The sequence below is a fragment of the Engystomops pustulosus genome, chromosome 3, assembly GCF_040894005.1.
Source record: "Engystomops pustulosus chromosome 3, aEngPut4.maternal, whole genome shotgun sequence".
NCBI lineage: Eukaryota > Metazoa > Chordata > Amphibia > Anura > Leptodactylidae > Engystomops > Engystomops pustulosus.
The window spans coordinates 39,969,563-39,989,378 of record NC_092413.1 but is presented as its reverse complement, the minus strand read 5'-3'; the positions used below and the strand labels follow the sequence as shown (position 1 = coordinate 39,989,378).

The following is a 19,816-nucleotide window of genomic DNA, read 5'->3' as shown; positions in this document are numbered from 1 at the left end:
TGTGAAAATGTTAATACAGGATTCAAACCAGCCACACGCATGGTAAACATGCACAAATGCGTTTTCAATGTGATTAAAAATGCACCAAGAACAGATCAAGAACATTCCAAGAACGCACCGTGTGACAGCAACCTAGGTAAACAATGAGAATGACAGCAAGCAGAGATCTAGCAATCTGAGATGAAATGATACAAAACTTTGTAATATACAAACAATAGAAATGATTTTCTGAAAGTGGACAACCCCTTTAATACTTGTATTGCCAATGCTGTTACAGTGCTAGAACTCTAAGCCATGGAATGGCCTGTTATTATGCCTGGACATGCAAGAATTTGCAGATACAATCTTATCTGTATGGCAATTCATATTTCATTGCCAATTTCATTAAAATGATAATACAGCTATGACAACTTGTGGGTGGGAAATATTAGTAAATGTAGTTGCAATGGAACTTGCAAGCTAAGGTACAACATCCAGTAGAAAGCCAAATTTAGCAAAATAGGTTCTCTTGTGACAATGGTATTACAGTCACATGAAAGTGGTAAAGCAACATCATTCTTATTCCAGTGATGAATAAAAAGCATCTGATGGACATTAATTTTGGAAGTTGGGACCCTTCTTGCTGTTATCCCATAATTATTCAAGTAAAAATGGTTTCCCTTTAAAAATTGTAATTTCTCCAATGGCCACTATGACAAAATTTTCTTTAGGTTTGTATTATACTACGCCCGAAAAGTGGTGGTGATGACCTGGAAGGACCAGGAGCCCCCTCCATTAAAAAGATGGATACTACTTATTAACAGCGTCATTCCCCACTACCGGTCCCTGTATGCCAACAGGAAGTGTCCCCAGAAGTTTGATCGCATCTGGTCCAGATGGTGCGCGACTCCTCATACTGCCTTATAATCACGTGTGATATATACTCCTCTCCATGATGAAGGAGACTGAGCGTGCTGGTATGTGTGTGTGTGTGACTGATTGTCTATGTGTCAATAGTTATTTGTGTTGTATCAAGATGTCTGGCTACAGTATCTGCTGTCATTTACTGTGTAATATCCCTCAGTTAGTTTTGAAACACAGCAAGAACCTGACTGTTACCATGGCTGTTGTATAATAATCCTGTAATGGGGGGAAGGAAATATGTGACAGACAATATTGTTTTCTGGTTTTGTTTATTATAATTGTATAAAATTTCAAAAAATTGCAAAAATAAATACTTAAAAAATTGTAATTTCTCCCTGATTTTAAATGTGGTTTTAGTAACAAGGCATGACCGTTGAACGCAATGATACCTACCCCTTCCCACTGTGGTAGATTCTGAACAGAAAGCCATAGACCCATAAGTTCATCAAACCAAAGCCTGAAAAAGAATGATCACGTTACAATAGAACAAACAGAGAATCCTTGTCCTGCATGAAAACACTGTCTTATACCAGGAAATGATATAGACCATCGAAAGACTTCCCCCTCAGTGGAGTGCTGCTGCCTTCCTTTTTTCGATGGTTCCATGGAAAATGTGGAACCAGGATTTATAAGGTTATGTGTACCCACTGCATGTTATTGTTATTGGCTGGTTTTGTCTACTCTTTGACACGAAAACTATATAGAGGTAACGGCTTGGATATTGAAAAGATACAAGAGAGAACAATAATTGACGTACATTGTTGGAATTTGTTAAGGAAATATACCATCAAAATCAAGCATGATAAACCATCGGCCTCCATTCACAGATCCAGGCATTGCGACTGTGGTAATTTACGTATATTTGTTACCCATGGTGGCGTTCCTCCTAAAATCAACGTTTAAAATTATTCTAATAAGCTTGAAGGGCTCTGGGGATGTTAGCAGTGCACCACCCTGCGGCAAGCTTCCCTGGCTGTTACATTGTGTACGAGCACTTCCCCTTCCACTTCCCCTCCCTTGACACTTTTTCTACTGCTGTGAGGAAGTGCACAGGGAGCAGAGGGGGGAAACAGTGTAACAGCCTGTAAAGCTGCAGCATGTAAGGGCTCTAGTAACAACCATTATGCTTATTAGCATCATTTTAAAAGTTGGTTTTAAAATAAAGCAGGCCATGGATAACAAATATAAGATTATGGATCTATGAGTGAGTGTACCTGGTTGGATTTTTTGATGGATTTTGATGATAGATTTCCTTTATAAATATGCTCTCTCTATATATAACATAGGAGCCTGTCCTTCCCCATCCGTATCAGCCATGGCTTATGCTATACACTTGGTCTTGTTTACCCACCTAAAACCTTTGTGGTGAAGTTCTGGAGGCAGGGAGGTAGGCAAGAACAATTCAAAATAACTAATAGCCTTTTGCATGATTACATCAAAAGGACACAATAAAGGCCGCCATTCTTCAAGCATCTCTGCTGTTGCATCATCAGGGAAATAACTAGAAAAACAAAAATAAAAATCAGTTTGGAAATCCTGTAAAATTCTGTTTATATAGACATATGGATCTCGTCATCACTCATGTAAAAAGATGCACAATACAGGAGTCATATTATTAAATCATACATAAACTATTGCTAAACTTTCTAAAGAATTCCTCATTATTTTTAGAACCCAGAGATCATCCGTGGCACGGCACTCATCACATCCACGATCACGGAATAACGTGAAAACGGCCTTAGTCACCATCACTATTACCAGGAAAGACAAAACCACAGTTTTTTTTACATGGGGCAGAGGACCAAGTGGTGAGGCCCTTTGATCCTAAACTGAACATCGTGGATGGGGAATAATGTTTGATGCCCATTTGTAAAATTAAGTAGACCTTTACCTAATTAGGTTAATATGTACGTTGTTATTCCGTCACCTTCTCTAGGTTCAGCTACAGATGCAGAGGGTGCATGTACTTCTGCAAACTGTCAGCTCATTCTCTATTTAGGTGGACATACTTAAAAAAAAGCCTATATCTTCTGAACCGTGACACCTAGAAAAATAGGGAGAATCTCCACCGCTTGTGTTTCTAGGTGATATAGAAAAGAAGATATCTACAGTGAAAGTTGCAGTCGGGGGTGGAAGCTGTATATAAAAAAAACGTACTCACAACTGTAACAGTGGGTTTCTTCGATTCTGTCTCATGTAGATACACATCCTGGTGAGAGATTCTCCTCTTTAAAACATCACCAGAACTGTGATGTTTTAAAAGAGAAAGGTGCAAGGGTTTCAGAGACTGCATACTTCAGGTGTTTATGAGCTTTGTATCATTTAGGGATTGATGGGACATACTGGACTTTCTACAATTATGCAGTTTTCCATACAGGAATAATAAAACAATTACAGTATTTTTCGGACTATAAGGCGCACTGGAGTATAAGGCGCACCATCAAATGCCTGCTAAAACGTCTAGGTTCATATATAAGGCACACCTGATTATAAGGATGAATGACCAGCAGGTGGCAGACCTGTGCACAGTTCAAGGCAGCTGTTGTCTGTAAGTACGGATCATATATAAGGTGCACCTTTGATTTCTGAGAAAATCAAAGGATTTTTTGTGCGCCTTATAGTCCGAAAAAATACGGTATATAAAGTTTTGGATATTCTAAAACAGTTATACCATTGATACATTTAAATTTCAATTGAATAGACACATTTATAAAGACTTACGGTCGACAGGCTTTCACTAGTGTTTTCAGGACACCTTCTACAGAGCTGAAAAAAACAAAATACTTTATTGCGTCATGACAAAAACTTTTCATACAACAACTCTGAGCTGATGTAATGATTACCAAATTTTGCCAACATTTAATCAATTCAATACAACACCTCAGGATTCTGAAAACAAACCGTTACAAACCTTAAAAAGGGGTGTAAACATTTTAAAGTGGTTGAAAGTGGGCCAGGTGAGCTATATGAAAAGGGTGCAGCCGATTTACCAAAATGTGCTTTTTCAATTAATAGGGGTACTGTTAAAAATCTTGGTAATGTTTAACTTGCACATTTGGTACAATAACAGAACTATAGATTCCTGCAATACAGTAAGACAATCATCTCTAACAATGGCACTTTTATTAGTTTAATTTTTCTTCTCCCAATTTGCCCATTGGCCCAAAATGCAGGAATAATAACACAAGACTGCAAATTTCCCCCCAAAAGAAACTAAATATGCCTAGTAAACCTAATTATCAATTCTTAGTTATTCCCATCTCGTTAAGTAATGCCATGGGTATAACCCGTACAGTACGGGCCAAACCTCTGGGTCTCTCCACACTATTTTTCCTTGTACACAAGCTCTCCCACTGGCAACCACGTGCAAAGTCCACTCCTCTTAGTTTTTTAAGATGGTTGGAGTTCTCAGAGGTTGGACGACCACCATGCTACATTAACGTCTCGTTTTAAAGATACTTTTAGAGTACACATCAATAAAGCCCCCGCTGTACGTAGTGAACGTGTACAGAGACATATACTGGCAGTTGGAGGAATCCTTTTTGCATTTGTCTGCACAGTATACATCACAATACTGTGGGAAACACAGGATGGAAAGTTGCAGCAAGGTACATCTTACCATCCTGCTCCCTAACTGCTGTGTGACGTATATATGCTCAATGGAGGCAATAATAGCCTAAGGGGGACGGATGCAACAGTATTGTATCCATCCCTGGCCTCCACTGAGAGTATGCACTGGGAGGGCTCCCATTGATATCATTGTCCAAGGGCAATAATGTCAGTGGGTTAACACCATGAACATCTCTGGCAATGTTCAATACTCCACCCACTCTAAGAGGGAAGTGGCAGAACAGGATGACATATCCCACTGGATACATTCCAACTCTCCGTTATAAGGACAAATCATGAACCCACCCAATGTACCCTTACAAAAGAGGTCTAAAAACGAGATATAATGTAGCCTGAGAATGTGATGCCAATGGCAAGATATTACTTGACAAGATAAGAATGGATAAGCCACAAATACCCATGAATAAAAAAAAAAAAATTCACGTTTTTGATCATTATAAAGTAGGATTTATAAAGTAGGATTTAGGAAAGGAAATATAATCAGGATGAGCAAAAGGGAGACATCAGCAAAGTGCATTCCTGAACATGCGACAAGTCATTGGCAGCTGTAATTTCTTTACAGCAATCCATCGTGTAATAAGAAGTTCAACAAATTTTCAATACAATTTCTGTATCCAGTGATAACAGGTTTTAGGATATCTGCTTGCTGGTGTTCCACAGACCCTCCATTATTTATTTCTGGGTTATAACATACATGGGTCTTCACCTCAATGGACCAGTCTACGCCTTAGATTTTTATTTTTTAATGATCATCAATAATCGTTCAACAGATCAGTCAAGCGAACTTCGTTGGGAATTTTGGTAAAATGTAAAGCATATTAGTTCTTCTTGATGGAAAAACAAAATGTGCTTTTGGTGTCACCTACGGTAAGCTAGCATTGCAAGTCTGTGTCAAACTCTTAAAGAGATCTTTAAATGCCACTAGAGGTATCAGTCAATCAAAAAAATCCCTTCCAAAGGGAAGACACCCACCTATGGAGTCTGGAGCCCCTCAGACTAGTTTGCATACAGTTTTTCATCCTGGTGGTAGATGTCCTTTAAGCCTTTAAAAATCTGTGTGTCCTCCCACCTGGCCAACCAGTCCCCTACTCAAACAACAAGGGAGAAGAACCCTGGAACAGTCTTTCAGAGTCTATCCCATCAGGGATTGTTCAGATGAAGCAGCAACACCCTTTGCCTTACCTCAATCTACTTGAAATGTCTGTATATCGATAAAGACTTAGGTCTTGGTTGGTCTCCTTTCTTTCTCCACTTTACCCCCACTTTCCCATTTTACAGACATGTTTAGCTTCTTGAAATATTGATATACTATACCAGTGGTGCAGAGCATATGGCAAGGGTGCCAGAGGTTGCACTCAGTGGGCACTGTGGTAGTTACCCCAGCACAGAGTTTTCCAGATAGGACTTGAAGGGATTCTCCAGTGACATACAAGTTAGCCACTATCCACAGGATAAAGGCCAACTCGCTGATCAGTGGAGGTCTCAGTGATAAGATCCCCACTGATCACGAGAACAGGGTTCCGTTCTACCTGTGTAATATCCCAAGATGAAGAGAGCAGCCAGTCACGCTCCAATCATGTCTATGGCACTGATGGAGAAGGAAGAGAGAGAGAAGGTGTGGACAGGGTCAGATCATCATTGGAGCTCATGCTCTGGGCCCCATGATTCTTCCTGTTGGGTGGGCTCACGAGGAAATTTAACAACGAGAATCCAAATTTCCCCTACTTCTGTTAATGATCTATGTGTCTTCAGTTTTATTGAAAGCTGTGGTAGAGCAGGGTACTAAAATATTTCAATACATTACTGCTCGAATTGCAGTGTTGGCACCAGGGCCGCATCTGCCATGAGGCGGGATGAAAATTCCGCCTCAGGCGGTAGATGTGGAGCCCTGAAAGAAGCGGCGAAAACAGCTGTGGGTGATTCGGGCGCTCGTCCGAATCACCCACTAGCAGTACGGACTGCCGCTGGCAGTCTGTATTACAAACATATCTCGACCGCGAGAGCGGTCTCAAGCGCGACTGCGCGGTACGGGGCAGCAGCGCAGACCTGTTTGTCTGCGCTGCTCTATGTTATTGGAGGATGCAGGCGACGTGACGTCATCAGATGCCGCCTGCGTCCTCCGGTGCCATAGAGCTGCAGAGCTGCCGGGAACAGTCCAGAGAAGAGGAGGGACCTCGGCGTGGGACGAGGTAAGTAGAAGCTTTATTATTTTTTAACTGGCCCCATTTTATATAGAAAAAAAACATTTGTGGGGGACTGCATATAATAAATATAATAAAAAAGGAGTGGGAAATAAAACCTGGGGGAGGGAGGATTCCCTATGGTAAAATAAGTACTATGTATAACTAAACTGGGGTGGAGGGGACTTTTTATGGGGAGGGGGGGGGGGTGAATATTAATGTAAATAGGGGTGGGTTGATAGGTTGCTGTATTTAGCTTTACTGGGATATTGGTATATTGTATATAGGAGTCAGATCTTAAACAAAAGGAGCATTTATGGGGAGGGCTGTTATAGGATACTATATAATTAAAGGGGTTTTCCCACAAAGACCAGTTAGTCCCCAACTTGCTGATCAGTGCTGTCGCTCCGTCAGATTAATGAAGCAGATGGACGCGTATGACGGTTCTGTTCCATTAATCTCTAGTGCTGACGGAAATTGCTGAGCACAGCGCTCACTGATCTCCTTCAGCTCCTAAGTACTATGTATAACTAAACTGTGGTGGAGGGGACTTTTTATGGGGGGGGGGGGGGGGGGTGAATATTAATGTAAATAGGGGTGGGTTGATAGGTTGCTGTATTTAGCTTTACTGGGATATTGCTGAGCACAGCGCTCACTGATCTCCTTCAGCTCCATCGAGATTAATAGAGCAGAACGGTCATGCGCGGCCATCTGCTCCATTAATCCGACGGACCCCTCGTTTTCGCGATCTGCAGGGTCTTAGCACTGAGACCCCACATTGATCAGCAAGTTAGGCCCTATCCAGTGGATAGTGCCTAAATTTCCATCTAAGGGGGGCAGATTTTAAGTACAGGGGGGGGGGGAATTGCTGTTGTGGGGTTCTGTATATGATTTAATTGGGGGCTGTATATAAGTTCATTAGGGTGGTGTTTTATATATTAGTTCATTAGGGTGACACTATTTATTAAATTATTAGGGGCTGTATATTAAATTGTGTAGTTTGGGATATATAGTACTTGTTATCCCGGTGACATATTGTAAGTGATTGTTATATTTTTATGGGTGCAGTGCGGAGATGCTGCATGGAGCTGAAGACATCTGGCCATGAATTCATCAGTGATTGTCATGGAGGGGAGAAATTGTAATGAAGTTCTCTTTCTCATGGAGCAGATCATCACCTGTGAGGTACCAGAGGTCACTAATGTCTGTGTAACTGACTGATACCAGTGTGCGAGGCAGCGCCAGTCATAGGGTGTCCGTGATCTGTGGCGCTTTGTTAGGATGTTATTAATAATGTTGTCAGCAAACTTTAAGCAGGTTCTAGATGCTTTTTTTAAGTTGCGTATTTAAATTCAGTGGGTTGAATAAGGATGAGATCAGGGCTAGGCTTTTTTTTTTTTTTTTGCGGGGGTAGGGGGGGGTAGCATTTCAGTTTTCGCCTCAGGCAGCAAAAAAGCTAGAATCGGCCCTGGTTGGCACTATGCAATAAATGAGCAGGGCTTTGGGTTGCAATTTGGACACTTTCTCCAAAAAAGGTTCGCCATCACTGTACTATACTGTTCAATGTGTAGTGTAGAATTTGTGCTTCCTCTGTGCGATCCAGAAAAAGTATAAATGTTATACTCCCAGAATAATGATTATTATTGTCCTGAAGACCTATGACCCCTTTCTGATTTGACCGATATCCCTAGCTATGATTGATGACATCTTTAAGAGTCGGACACTGACTTATCTGGTTGCTACTTTCCATAAGGTGGCGCCAGTGGTATAACTTTTCATTTCCCAGCACAGAGATCTCATTTGAATACCTTATTCTACTGAATGGGAGCAAGCAGCGATTCTGAAAACAAAGGAGAATGGATACAGAAAATATACTGGAAAATCGTACACCTTTTTACCAAGTACAATGGGCAAGTATTTAGTTAAAAACAGAAAATTCAAAAGAATAATAATATCCGCCTCTGAACACTCAGCATGCAAACGCCTGGACCCAATTCAGCAAAGCCATGGCAAGACTGTACATAATGGGGCGGAAGCACAAATTGCAATGTTCCTTCTCATCTGTTTGGAAAGTTAAATAAATGGGTAATTTTCTAGGAGCTGAACAAAATATCAAAAATCTTGGATTTTCACAGCAAACACAAGGTCATCGGCAGTATGCCAGGAATCGGCTCTTGAAATTTGGGTTTATACAGAGCCGATGGCACGTCATGCTTTACCATTCTGTGGGAATGACGTATGGATACAATTGCTAGTGAAATCATCTTGTTGGACTCTTGCCTCATAGAAGAGCTGCAGTTATACCGGACTGTGCAAGTTTAATGACCCAAATATACTAAGGTCAGTATGTATGCCAGATGTTAGTCTTCTCCTTACAAAGTCAAGTTTCCTTAACACAACCACGAGTGGGATGGCAAATCTCTCAAGATACCATCTTCTTGTGCGCCATTCCTCATCCCCAACCAAGTACTTTCGAGGTAAAGTGCCCCGACTGCACTGTTTAAATATACTCTGGTACATTTACTAATCTTGCCTATATATAAATAAAAGATCTAAAAGATCTCCCGATGATAAATATGGCACATCTTTAGACCAGCTTGACATCATCTATTAATTATTTTATATACTTGTTTTTGTACTGAAAAACCCTCACTCGACATAAACTCTAGTGTATAAAACAAATAAACCTAATACTCCGCCTCCGGCACTCACCCCTCGGCACCTCTTCTCCCCGCAGCAAGTCTTCTGGTACCTGGAACGTCTATGAGAGATTCCCGCGCACACACAATGACGCAGAAGAGTCACCGATTCTACAGGTGGTATAGACGTGTCAGGAACCCGAAGACTTGCTGCAGGGAGAGAGTCACACCTGGGGTGAGCGCTGGAGGGAGAGTACTAGGTTTATTTTATCACCAGGGGGCGTTCGGCTGCAGGCATTTTATCAACAGGTGGCGCTCGGCTGCAGGCATTTTATCAACAGGTGGCGCTCGGCTACAGGCATTTTATCAACAGGGGGCGCTCGGCTACAGGCATTTTATCAACAGGGGGCGCTCGGCTGCAGGCATTTTATCACCAGGGGGCGCTCGGCTACAGGCATTTTATCACCAGGGGGCGCTCGGCTACAGGCATTTTATCACCAGGGGGCGCTCGGCTACAGGCATTTTATCAACAGGTGGCGCTCGGCTACAGGCATTTTATCAACAGGTGGCGCTCGGCTACAGGCATTTTATCAACAGGGGGCGCTCGGCTACAGGCATTTTATCAACAGGTGGCGCTCGGCTACAGGCATTTTATCAACAGGGGGCGCTCAGCTACAGGCATTTTATTAACAGGGGGCGCTCAGCTACAGGCATTTTATTAACAGGGGGCGCTCAGCTACAGGCATTTTATTAACAGGGGGCGCTCGGCTACAGGCATTTTATCAACAGGGGGCGCTCGGCTGCAGGCATTTTATCAACAGGGGGCGCTCGGCTGCAGGCATTTTATCAACAGGGGGTGCTCGGCTGCAGGCATTTTATTAACAGGGGGCGCTCGGCTGCAGGCATTTTATCAACAGGGGGTGCTCGGCTGCAGGCATTTTATTAACAGGGGGCGCTCAGCTACAGGCATTTTAATCTGTTTAATTTCTGGAAGTGTAAGCACCGGTGAAATGGATTAAAACCAGCTAAACGCATAATAAACACATGCGTTTTCAGTGCGTTTAAAAACGGTCCAAGAACGCACTGTGTGATAGCACCCCAAGTCACCTACCGGTTAATTTTTTTTGCCAAATTGGTGTCATAAGGGATTGTTACTAGTTATTAAGCTCAAAACCAGGAACACTGGAAATATCCGTGTAAGGCTGAGCCCATTGGTAATTCAAGGAAGTCAATGCCAATTGCAAACAAATGGTATATAGTGAGCAGTATACAGATCTCTGCTCATTACGTATACGTACTTAAGTATTGTAACAGTTTTATAGCTCTTAGACATTATATGAGCAAGGTTTCATCATTTGCATCCATTTACATAAATTAAGCAACATCTGAAACTACTTTTCACTGAGAACATCATCCAAATGTTACTAATAACTTGTAGTTTATTCTCCTTTAAAGGCACAGCCACTAACTGCAACAAAGGTGCTCGACCAAAACCCACCCGCCAGCTGTGCCCAAATGCTGATAAGGCTATACTGGGTATCAATGGCAAAACTGCGTATTGCAGCAGTCCCCAAACCCACAGCCTACTACTTTTTTGGTGTACAAACCCTGAAATAGCCTTCATTTCTTGGGAACCATCGGGAATAACGATTATTTCCCCTTTAATGGGAATGCATGATGTATGGTGCACTTGATATAGCCAGCGAACATTCAGCCCTCAACTGCCACCGGCAATAGCGCAATTGTAAACCAGTTCAGCCGGCCACCAGATACATGAAGGGGTGGGAGCACTATCACTGGCGTACGATCAGCATCCCCCATACAGTGCACTCAGCTAAAAATGTTTAAAAGGAACCTTTCACCAGGGACCTCATTTTATCAGCCGTCCGGAAGCTCCCTGTGCGCCCTTGTAATCAAACCAGCGCACAGATGAGACTGACCATGGCGCCGGACATCAGGCGCTCCGGAGGAGGTAAGTACACATTTATTATTTTTAAATAGCCCGCCCCAACCTGACCCCAAATTATTTTCATTTTATAGCTTTCCATAAAGTTGAAAACACAAGATTTAAGAAGATTCTTAAGAGATTCCCGTGGTTTAGATAAGAAAGGTGCAGTCAGTGAGTACACAATTACATAAAGTGTCTCATGGAGATGCAGGGTGTAACATACAAGTTAATGGAGGTTAGCCTCTGGGTGATGCGTGATTATCCGTCATATGTCTTATCACATGCTAACACTGTGCACAGATGACGCTGTGCCAACACAACATCCGTGACATGAGTTGAAGGGCAATAGGCATGCAGGAAGAAAAAAATAAAATTAAAAAAAAATATATATAAATCAGCCAATGAGCAGCGACAATACAGCAACAACAAAAAGATAGATAATAAATGGTCCTTACCACCTACGTAAAACATTAAGCACAATTGTTTTAGTGGAGGACAAGCCTGGCCGATACGAACTGAATATGGAAAATGGAGACAAAAGCATAAGTCATGAAATGAGATCACAATCTTCTAGAGAAAAAAAATGCATCTAGTATGAGATAAATGGTATAACTAGAAGTGCAGAAACCCCAAAATAGGAAGCTGTATGCTATGCCTGGTATCAAGCAGATATAGTGCCCAACAGTACTGCACACACTTACCGGCACCGTGTAGGTACCATTCTGGACTGAATGGGTTCTGCCACCAGATTCTACCTCATTATAACTACTAGCTCCCTCACGTAAGGCATGAAAACTCCTTTCTAGACTCCCCTCTCTTATGTGAAATCTCCACCATCTACCTATACATACTCTCCTCCGTCATGTGAAAACGAGAAGAAGAGTCACAGAGAAGTCACTTCTAGAGGCTGCAGAGAAGTGTCACTTCAGACACCCCCATGTTCAGTTCTAAATTACCTAGGAGCATGCTTATTGTGCCATATTAAAAGATAAGAATCACATGTTTTAGATCACATCAGGCTTGTGTTTCGGAGAGCTACAGAACTGGGGATTCAGGCAGTCCCGGGGTTACATACAAGATATGTTCCATAGATTTGTTCTTATGTTGAATTTGTATGCAAGTCGAAACTGTATATTTTATAAGTGTAGATCCAGACAAAAACTTTTTTTTGCCCCAGTGACAATTTTAGTTTCCTTTTTTTTTTTTCTGCAACTGGATCAAGAATTATCAATAAAGCTTCATTACAGACACCTTACAGCTGATCATTGCAGCCTGGGACTATAGTAACATCCAGAGAGCTTCACCAGAGGTCACAGTGGGCAGAGAGGTCCGTCCGTAACTAGGGGTCGTCTGTAAGTCGGGTGTTCTTAAATAGGGGACCGCCTGTACAGGCAATGAGATTTGTATTTTTATCTGTAAGCAAAAATACAAGCGCAATATGATTTTGGGCAAATGAGCAAAATGTAATATGAAAGAGGGAAGTCTAGAAAAGATATTTCACAGCTTAGGGGCTATTAGTTTAGAGTTTATTAGTAAGAGCTGGCGAGTCCCTTTAAGCTCTATTTCTCAGGCTGCCCGAGCCCCCCTTTTCAGGACAAAGCGAGCCAAGTCCACAATTCTGATAAGCGTGCCACACACATCCTTGTCTATTAGCTTTACTCATAACACTCCACCCAAATTTTGGTTTAAGCTTGATGCCAGGCAGTACAGAGTCAAAATCTGTGATTACTGGCAGCCAGAAGCGATTAGGTCTTGTTATGGAGACCCATTAACACCAATCTCACAAACCCCTAAACTACCATCAATCATCATGTCTCAATGAATTGATAATGTAAGCCAATTCAGAATTATATTATAATTGAATGGAGAAGAGACCATGCAAATTGACATTGACCATATAAGTGATGCAACAACTAGGAACACAATTTACAGTATACGGAAGAAAAGCAGAAGCTGCCCATTCATATAGAGGACGTTTCACATTGTAGATTTGTCTTTTGTTATGTTTTTACTTACTAGTGATCCAGCCTGGTGTAGAATTCTGCAAAAACCTACACCAAGCTATAACAAATGTGCCACTTCCCATCCCTCCATTTGGGGTGAGGTTAGCGTGGGGAAGGGGGGGGGGGGGGGTTCGTCTGAAATTTTTACTTTTTCATGGATTGTACAGCAGAAAACTGGTGTGTGAGCCATTATAATTTAGAGAGGTGACACATTACCGTAATAGACCAGAGAAAAGCAGGATGGTTCAACAAAACTGCCCGCATTATGAGGCGCGGTCAGGAACTGTCACTCCTGTTATGCTCAAACTGATATTCTAGAATGAATGGGACCACGAGTTCTTCCTAGGCCAAGGATAAAGGGAACAAAATGAACGTTTCTAATCATTGCTCCATGTAAGCATGCCCCAATAGGCAGACAAAAACTAAGTACAGGCAGTACCCGGGTTACATACAAGATGTAACTAGGGGTCGTATGTAAGTCAGGTGTTCTTAAGTAGGGGACCACCTGTACCATGTTATTCTTGGAGAAGAAAACCACTGGTTTGCATCTTTTTCTTTGAAAAAAGTTTTGTACATAAAAGGGATTTTCATCACCCCCTCTACCAAACTTAAGAGTGGCAAGGGCACTAGTAGGTAGGTCCGTCAGCCTACTGGTGAAGACTGCAAAGAAAACACTGGCACAGAATGCTTCAAGATTCCAGCTTCGAATCCTGCATAATCATACAACACAACTCGGGGCTATCAGAGCGCAGCTTTCATTTTATAGACAGCTGTGGGAACATGAAAGCCTAGCTCTAAATGGCTGCCATGGACAACTAGTACAGTTCTGCTCTCAGACACTTCTGATAAAGCAGATTGGGGACATGGATCATCTTCTCTTTATAGATATATTTGGGGATATGTATGTTCTGTGTTGCTAACAGAGGAGAAAGATGACACTGTTGCAGTCGTCATGGTGTTGTACAAGGGTCATACTACAAGCTGATCTGTAAAGTGATCTGTTAATAAATATCCGGAAAAAACATCCCAGTATGTCCTGAGTCATCGGCTTCCAATGTGCTCTTTCTATACACAGCAAAAGTTGCACAAATGACTATACCACATGTGATGCAATACATGTCCACTTTATGGATGTAAGGTAATCTCCTATAAACACAGAGAAACAAACCCGTATAACTAAACAGGAACACATCACTTACTCAGAATTGTAAGGACTACACATTGATATCTGCAGCCATTACTTCTATAGCAATCTAATCATTACACAATATAAATGAGGGAAACTCGACTGGCTAGACCCCTCAAAAATCTTTGTAGATGTATAAGAGAAAAGCAATATCTCCTACAAAGCAACAATAGTGACAGGTCGGCCATCAGGCGCAGGACTCCCACCAGGGGCCAGCACTCAACGTCCAGCTGTTAGCCAGTGTCCTGGACAAAGCAGGATGGTATTATGTGCCCTCATGTCCAAAATAAAGTCTGGGCCCTATGTGAAATAAACAAGGATTAATTGGTATTTAACTCGTCTGGTACTTCCATTATTAGATTTATTTTCGTTGTACTTCAAGAAAATTGAAATAAAGCCACAACAATTTTCTCTATCCCTCTATAATGAGCTGTAGACTACCTTTCTGTGTATAGTTAGTAGAAGCAGGACTGTGAAAAGTGAACTTTTAATCTAGGTTTGCTGCTCTGTCAAGTGCTCTGGGTGGGACCATAAGCCTGAAGCACCTCCCATTTCCTTAGGGACCGTTGTAAGTATCCAACCAAAGTCCCCCATGCAGCTCATACTCCAAATATAGGGGAGGGACTTTGGAGCAGCAAAGTGTAGAAAGCTCTTCAGGCTGAAATACCTGCCCAAAGTCTGTGCAAGAGCTGCAAAACTGCATTTAAAACTTTACTCCTTACAATCCTGCGGCTACCAACAACATACGCAAAGGTACACAGTTATCCAGGACAAATACCCAACAGTGATTACAGCTTTGCATGGTCAAACTGCTGACATATTTCCTATAACGATACACTCCAGTTGAAGCTAATTCTTAGAATGCATGGTGTGTAGGGAGGAGCACAACTCATTTTCAATGTATTCCTAAAAAGCAGAACCCGGCATCATGGAGGAGTATGTGCAGCTCTTCGCTGAAGATGACCAAAAAAAAAAAACATTAATAGCAACAATATTTTATTTCTGATGTTCATTTCTAAATTTAGATGCCATTCAGGTCTGAACTGTGACCCAACATGTATGGTACAATAAATATGTATCCACTTCAAAAGGCTGACACATTAGCAACTGTGAAGCTTCCCGCTATGCATCTCGCGTTATAAATAGCTGCTTTCTGTGTATTACATGTGGGTTATGCTGCCAAGGCTAGCACATAGATAGTCCTGCTCAAATGTATGGGAGGAAATGGACTGCTGTTAAATTACTGGGTATTTACTTGAGGACATTCTTGGTGGTGCCAAAATAAATTTAGCAAGTTCTCAGCTCTATTATTACTTTTCAGGGGGTTTTCCAGGCCAATGGTACGACAGTCCTCCTTCATAGAATATGTTGTTAAATAGTTGATAAAATGGGGGTGCAACACCCATCACCCTTGCTGATCAGCTCTTATACGGGATGGTCCAAATTCATCTGTCAGTACCGTAAGTGATTAAGAGCCTGCAGTGTGGCCAGATGGCCTCTACACTAGATGGAGATGTATTCTCCTTCTTACTGAAAAGCCCCTTTAAGGCTTAGTTTACAAATCCGCCATACGTACAGAAAAAAAAAAAGTTGCATGGCATGGACCTACCTACATCATAGTATAAAATCCTATTGACCACCAGCGGCTCAGGTGAGTTTCCGTTATGGTATCTGTCATTTTACTGAACTTGAATCAATGTTTTTTTTTCTAACCAAAACCATTGATATGTGACCCCCTAATTCTAACACACATTTGAAAAATCACAAATAGATGTGTGCAGAATAAATACCATTGATAAATATACCTTCATATCTGTGTCAGCCAAATCCAGGCTCCTTTCCCACATACGTATGAAAATGGCCGTACCAGTACCGTACCGTTTTTGTTATATTGGTAGCATAAGACCACATTCATTTGTACTGTCCACCGTAGCGTACTTTGAGAGTGACGTAAAAATAAAATATAGAGAGCATGAACCATTTTCTCCAGTATATCTGTTCTGTATGCCCAATTGAAGACTATGGGAATGTTTAGAAAACATTTTTAGTTAAGTACACCATATGCTGCAGTATATATAGGTGCTGTATCCAGGGAGACCAGAACCAGTGGCAGATGCATTTTGTCAGCCATAAGCCAGCCATCATTTGCCAGACCACTGTATTTTATACAGATTCAGTACGTATACAGTAACTTACGTGCACATATGGATGTAAAACATCACACATTATATGCATTAATATGGCACAGAAATGCAGGACTGGAGAAATCATATGTTTGTGTGAAAGAGGCCTTAAGCAGGAGAATGGTCTGCATGTATGTATTCACCAACAGCAAACAAGTAACTTGAAAATGTAGCACTATGTACACTATAAGGCCACATTCACACGATGTATGCCCGCCGTACCGTAGTACGGCGGGCATACATCGGTGCCGAGGAGAGGAGCAGGGGATGAGCGCTGCTCCCCCCGCCCCTCTCCACAGGAATACACAGCGCATGGCGCCGTATTCCGTCGAAAGATAGAACACGTCCAATCCTTCGACGGGCTATGGAATGGTACGGTGGTCCCGTACGGCGCAGTGAGGCCATAGAAGTGTATGGGGGACGGATATAGTCCGTATATAAGTCCCTCATACGTTCGTGTGAATGCAAGCACACAGTAGCACGCTGGGGAGGAGGAGGGGTGCAGTGCAAATTGGCCATGCAGTTTCATGCATATAAATCTGCCAGTCATATATTTTAATACCGCTTGCCTTCTTATTATAAGATCACTGGAGGTTTTCTGGTGTAAGGTTTGTTTTTTTTTGTTTTTTATGGATCACCAGACCAGTTGGAGTCTTTCACTCGGCACACTCATCTGATCCTACTGCTGCTGCACCACCCACTGTCGAGAACGGGATCCACTTTCTCTGGAGAGCTGGGAGTCCCATTCTCGGCATCGGTGGGACCCTCTATGATCAGCTAGTTATCCCTTATCCTGTGGATAGGGGATAACTTAAAGAGAACCAGTCAGGTTGATCAAGCTCATTAAGCAACACATTTGGGTAAGGCCACTTTTATACCTAACATATGCTTACGGCATACAGCAGAACGCTGCTCAACACTCCTCTCTTCTTAGTGAGGCATTGGGCCCATCTCCATTGTGCTGCCGGGCACCTATTGCAGTCTATGGGGATGTATACAGACTGATATATATCCCAAAACAGCAAGCGTGAAAGGAGCCTTAGGCCCCCGGCACACGTGGCATTTTGAACCCGTTTTTGGCACGTTTCTAAGCAGTCCGCTAAAAAAAAAAAACGCATCATGATAATTAAGGTAATACGGAAAAACCGCATGCATTTTTAAAACACATGCATTTTTTATTGGACTGCTTAAAAAAAGGCCCAAAAAAGGGTTCAAAACACCACGTGTGCCGCCGGCCATAAACAAGGATGCCAAGCCTAAATTTCAGGGCCCCTGACCTCTATCTATGACAGTGATGGCGAACCTTTTAGAGACCGAATGCCCAAACTACAACCAAGACCCACTTATTTATCGCAAAGTGCCAACACAGACATTTTATTTGTGATTTATACTTTCTGCTCAGTCACAACACCTTCCCACTCCTCGAGTAGTCCCAGGTAGAGCTGTCACTTTAAAATAGCTCTATGCACAGTAAGTCCTGGGCTGTCTAGGACTGCAGGAAGATACCTGGAGTCTTCTCTGGTGATGGCCTGGGTGCCCACAGAAAGGGCACCGAGTGCCACCTCCGGCACCCGTGCCATACGTTCGCCACCACTTATCTAGGACAACAGATAATGGTAGTTCATCAGCGTATAGGACAATGTATAAACAGCATCAGCACATGGAGTCTTGCTCCTATGTTTAAATACGGGATTTTGTCAGTCAGCGCAGGTATTTAAAATTGTTTTTACAGATAATGGTATTTGCTGTGGCTTTACTACCAGATTCTGCCTTGTGCAAGTTTATCCCATAGTGTTTCATGACTACAAGATCGACACATGGTAAATACCTTTATTAATCAAAATTCAAGACAGAGGCTCAGTCTAACCAGAGTAAAGGAGCAAAGCTGCTCTTCCAAGTACAGTGCAATAATAGTATGTATGGCATTGTACGTGATAAGCAGAAGAGGCCGCAGGTGCTGGAGTCAGGCCAACAGTGGTCCAATACTGATGATCTATCTTATGGATAAATAATTTAGTCGCTGCAGAAGAATAAAGCTGTAATTTAAGGGAATCATTGATTTTAAGACCATAAATCATTCACCAATAAGAATTTAAAGCAAACCTGCCACCAGGGATCTTCGTATTAAGGCAGAGCTGATGGTAGGTTCCTAGTAATATCCTAATCCCTAAACCATCCTTCTCTAACCATATAACCTAATTTGGCACGCTGCTAGCTCCCGAAGCACTGCGCTTGTGCAGTAGCTGCGGCCTCAGTGCCAGCGAGAGGGACGAGGTCTATGTATGTGCATGCATGCTGTGCGTGCCCAACACTGCAGGACTTTGCCACGTGCAGGTAGGGAGGGACAGCAGAGGCTACTGGGGTGCCTTTGCTCCTGCTCCCCGGTGAAGCTACTCCAGGGCCCCGTAATCCCTTGCAAAATATGTACATATTAGAGTAGGCTACAAAGTGTTTTAGGGTTAGGGAAGAATAATTAAGGGTTTAGGATATTACTGGGAACCTATGATACCATCTACCTTAATTATAAAATAATATTACTATTTAGTATAGTAATAAACATTCCAAACTCCTGTGTAGTCTAATATACAAGTTACGTAATGACAATGTATACTTCAGGAAAGCATGGCTACTTGAAGGAGCCATGTGATTGTGGTAGGGAAACTGCAGCTTTCATGCTGAGGACAGGCTATTTCCAACAATTAGCAATCACATTTACTGCCGCCACCTCCACAGCGCAAGTATATTCTATCCTATCAAAGGAAACAAGGTAACTGCAGGCTACATGTTCAATTCTAATACAACCCGAGCACGAAATTCAGTGCAAGGACCAAAAGCAATTTCTTTACATACTTGGGAAACCAATTAAGACCAAGGTGTTCCGTTTTAGAGTACAGTATTCTCTCCAGCATGTCGTACAATGGTCTCCAGGGTAACTGCAAGTCTTCTCGAGAGAGGAGCTCTTTCTTCCTGCAATGGGTCACAAATAAAACAATGTGTTTTAATAAGGACGGAGGTCCGCACAGTCATATCTGTGCCCTTTATGGTATAACTTAAAAAGTAACTATATAAAACAGAAACACTATGATGTAGACTAATGACAGAAAACCCTGTAGAAAGAAATAATTTCCTAAACAGACAATCATA

At 42.1% G+C, this 19,816-nt stretch overlaps 1 protein-coding gene across 2 annotated transcripts in view; it reads right to left on the bottom strand.

The window, feature by feature from the left end:
- PSME4 (proteasome activator subunit 4) overlaps positions 1-19,816 on the bottom strand; it is an 85,208-nt gene that overhangs the window by 43,791 nt on the left and 21,601 nt on the right. Inside the window, exons 3-7 of one of the 2 annotated variants that reach the window (XM_072140554.1) lie at positions 19,523-19,639; positions 11,756-11,815; positions 3,625-3,669; positions 2,255-2,404; positions 1,297-1,360 (exon numbers count right to left, since the gene is read on the bottom strand). In XM_072140554.1, the coding sequence (XP_071996655.1) occupies positions 1,297-1,360; positions 2,255-2,404; positions 3,625-3,669; positions 11,756-11,815; positions 19,523-19,639 (436 nt within the window). The remainder of the gene's footprint in view (positions 1-1,296; positions 1,361-2,254; positions 2,405-3,624; positions 3,670-11,755; positions 11,816-19,522; positions 19,640-19,816) is intronic. The other variant, XM_072140555.1, reaches the window with a different exon arrangement.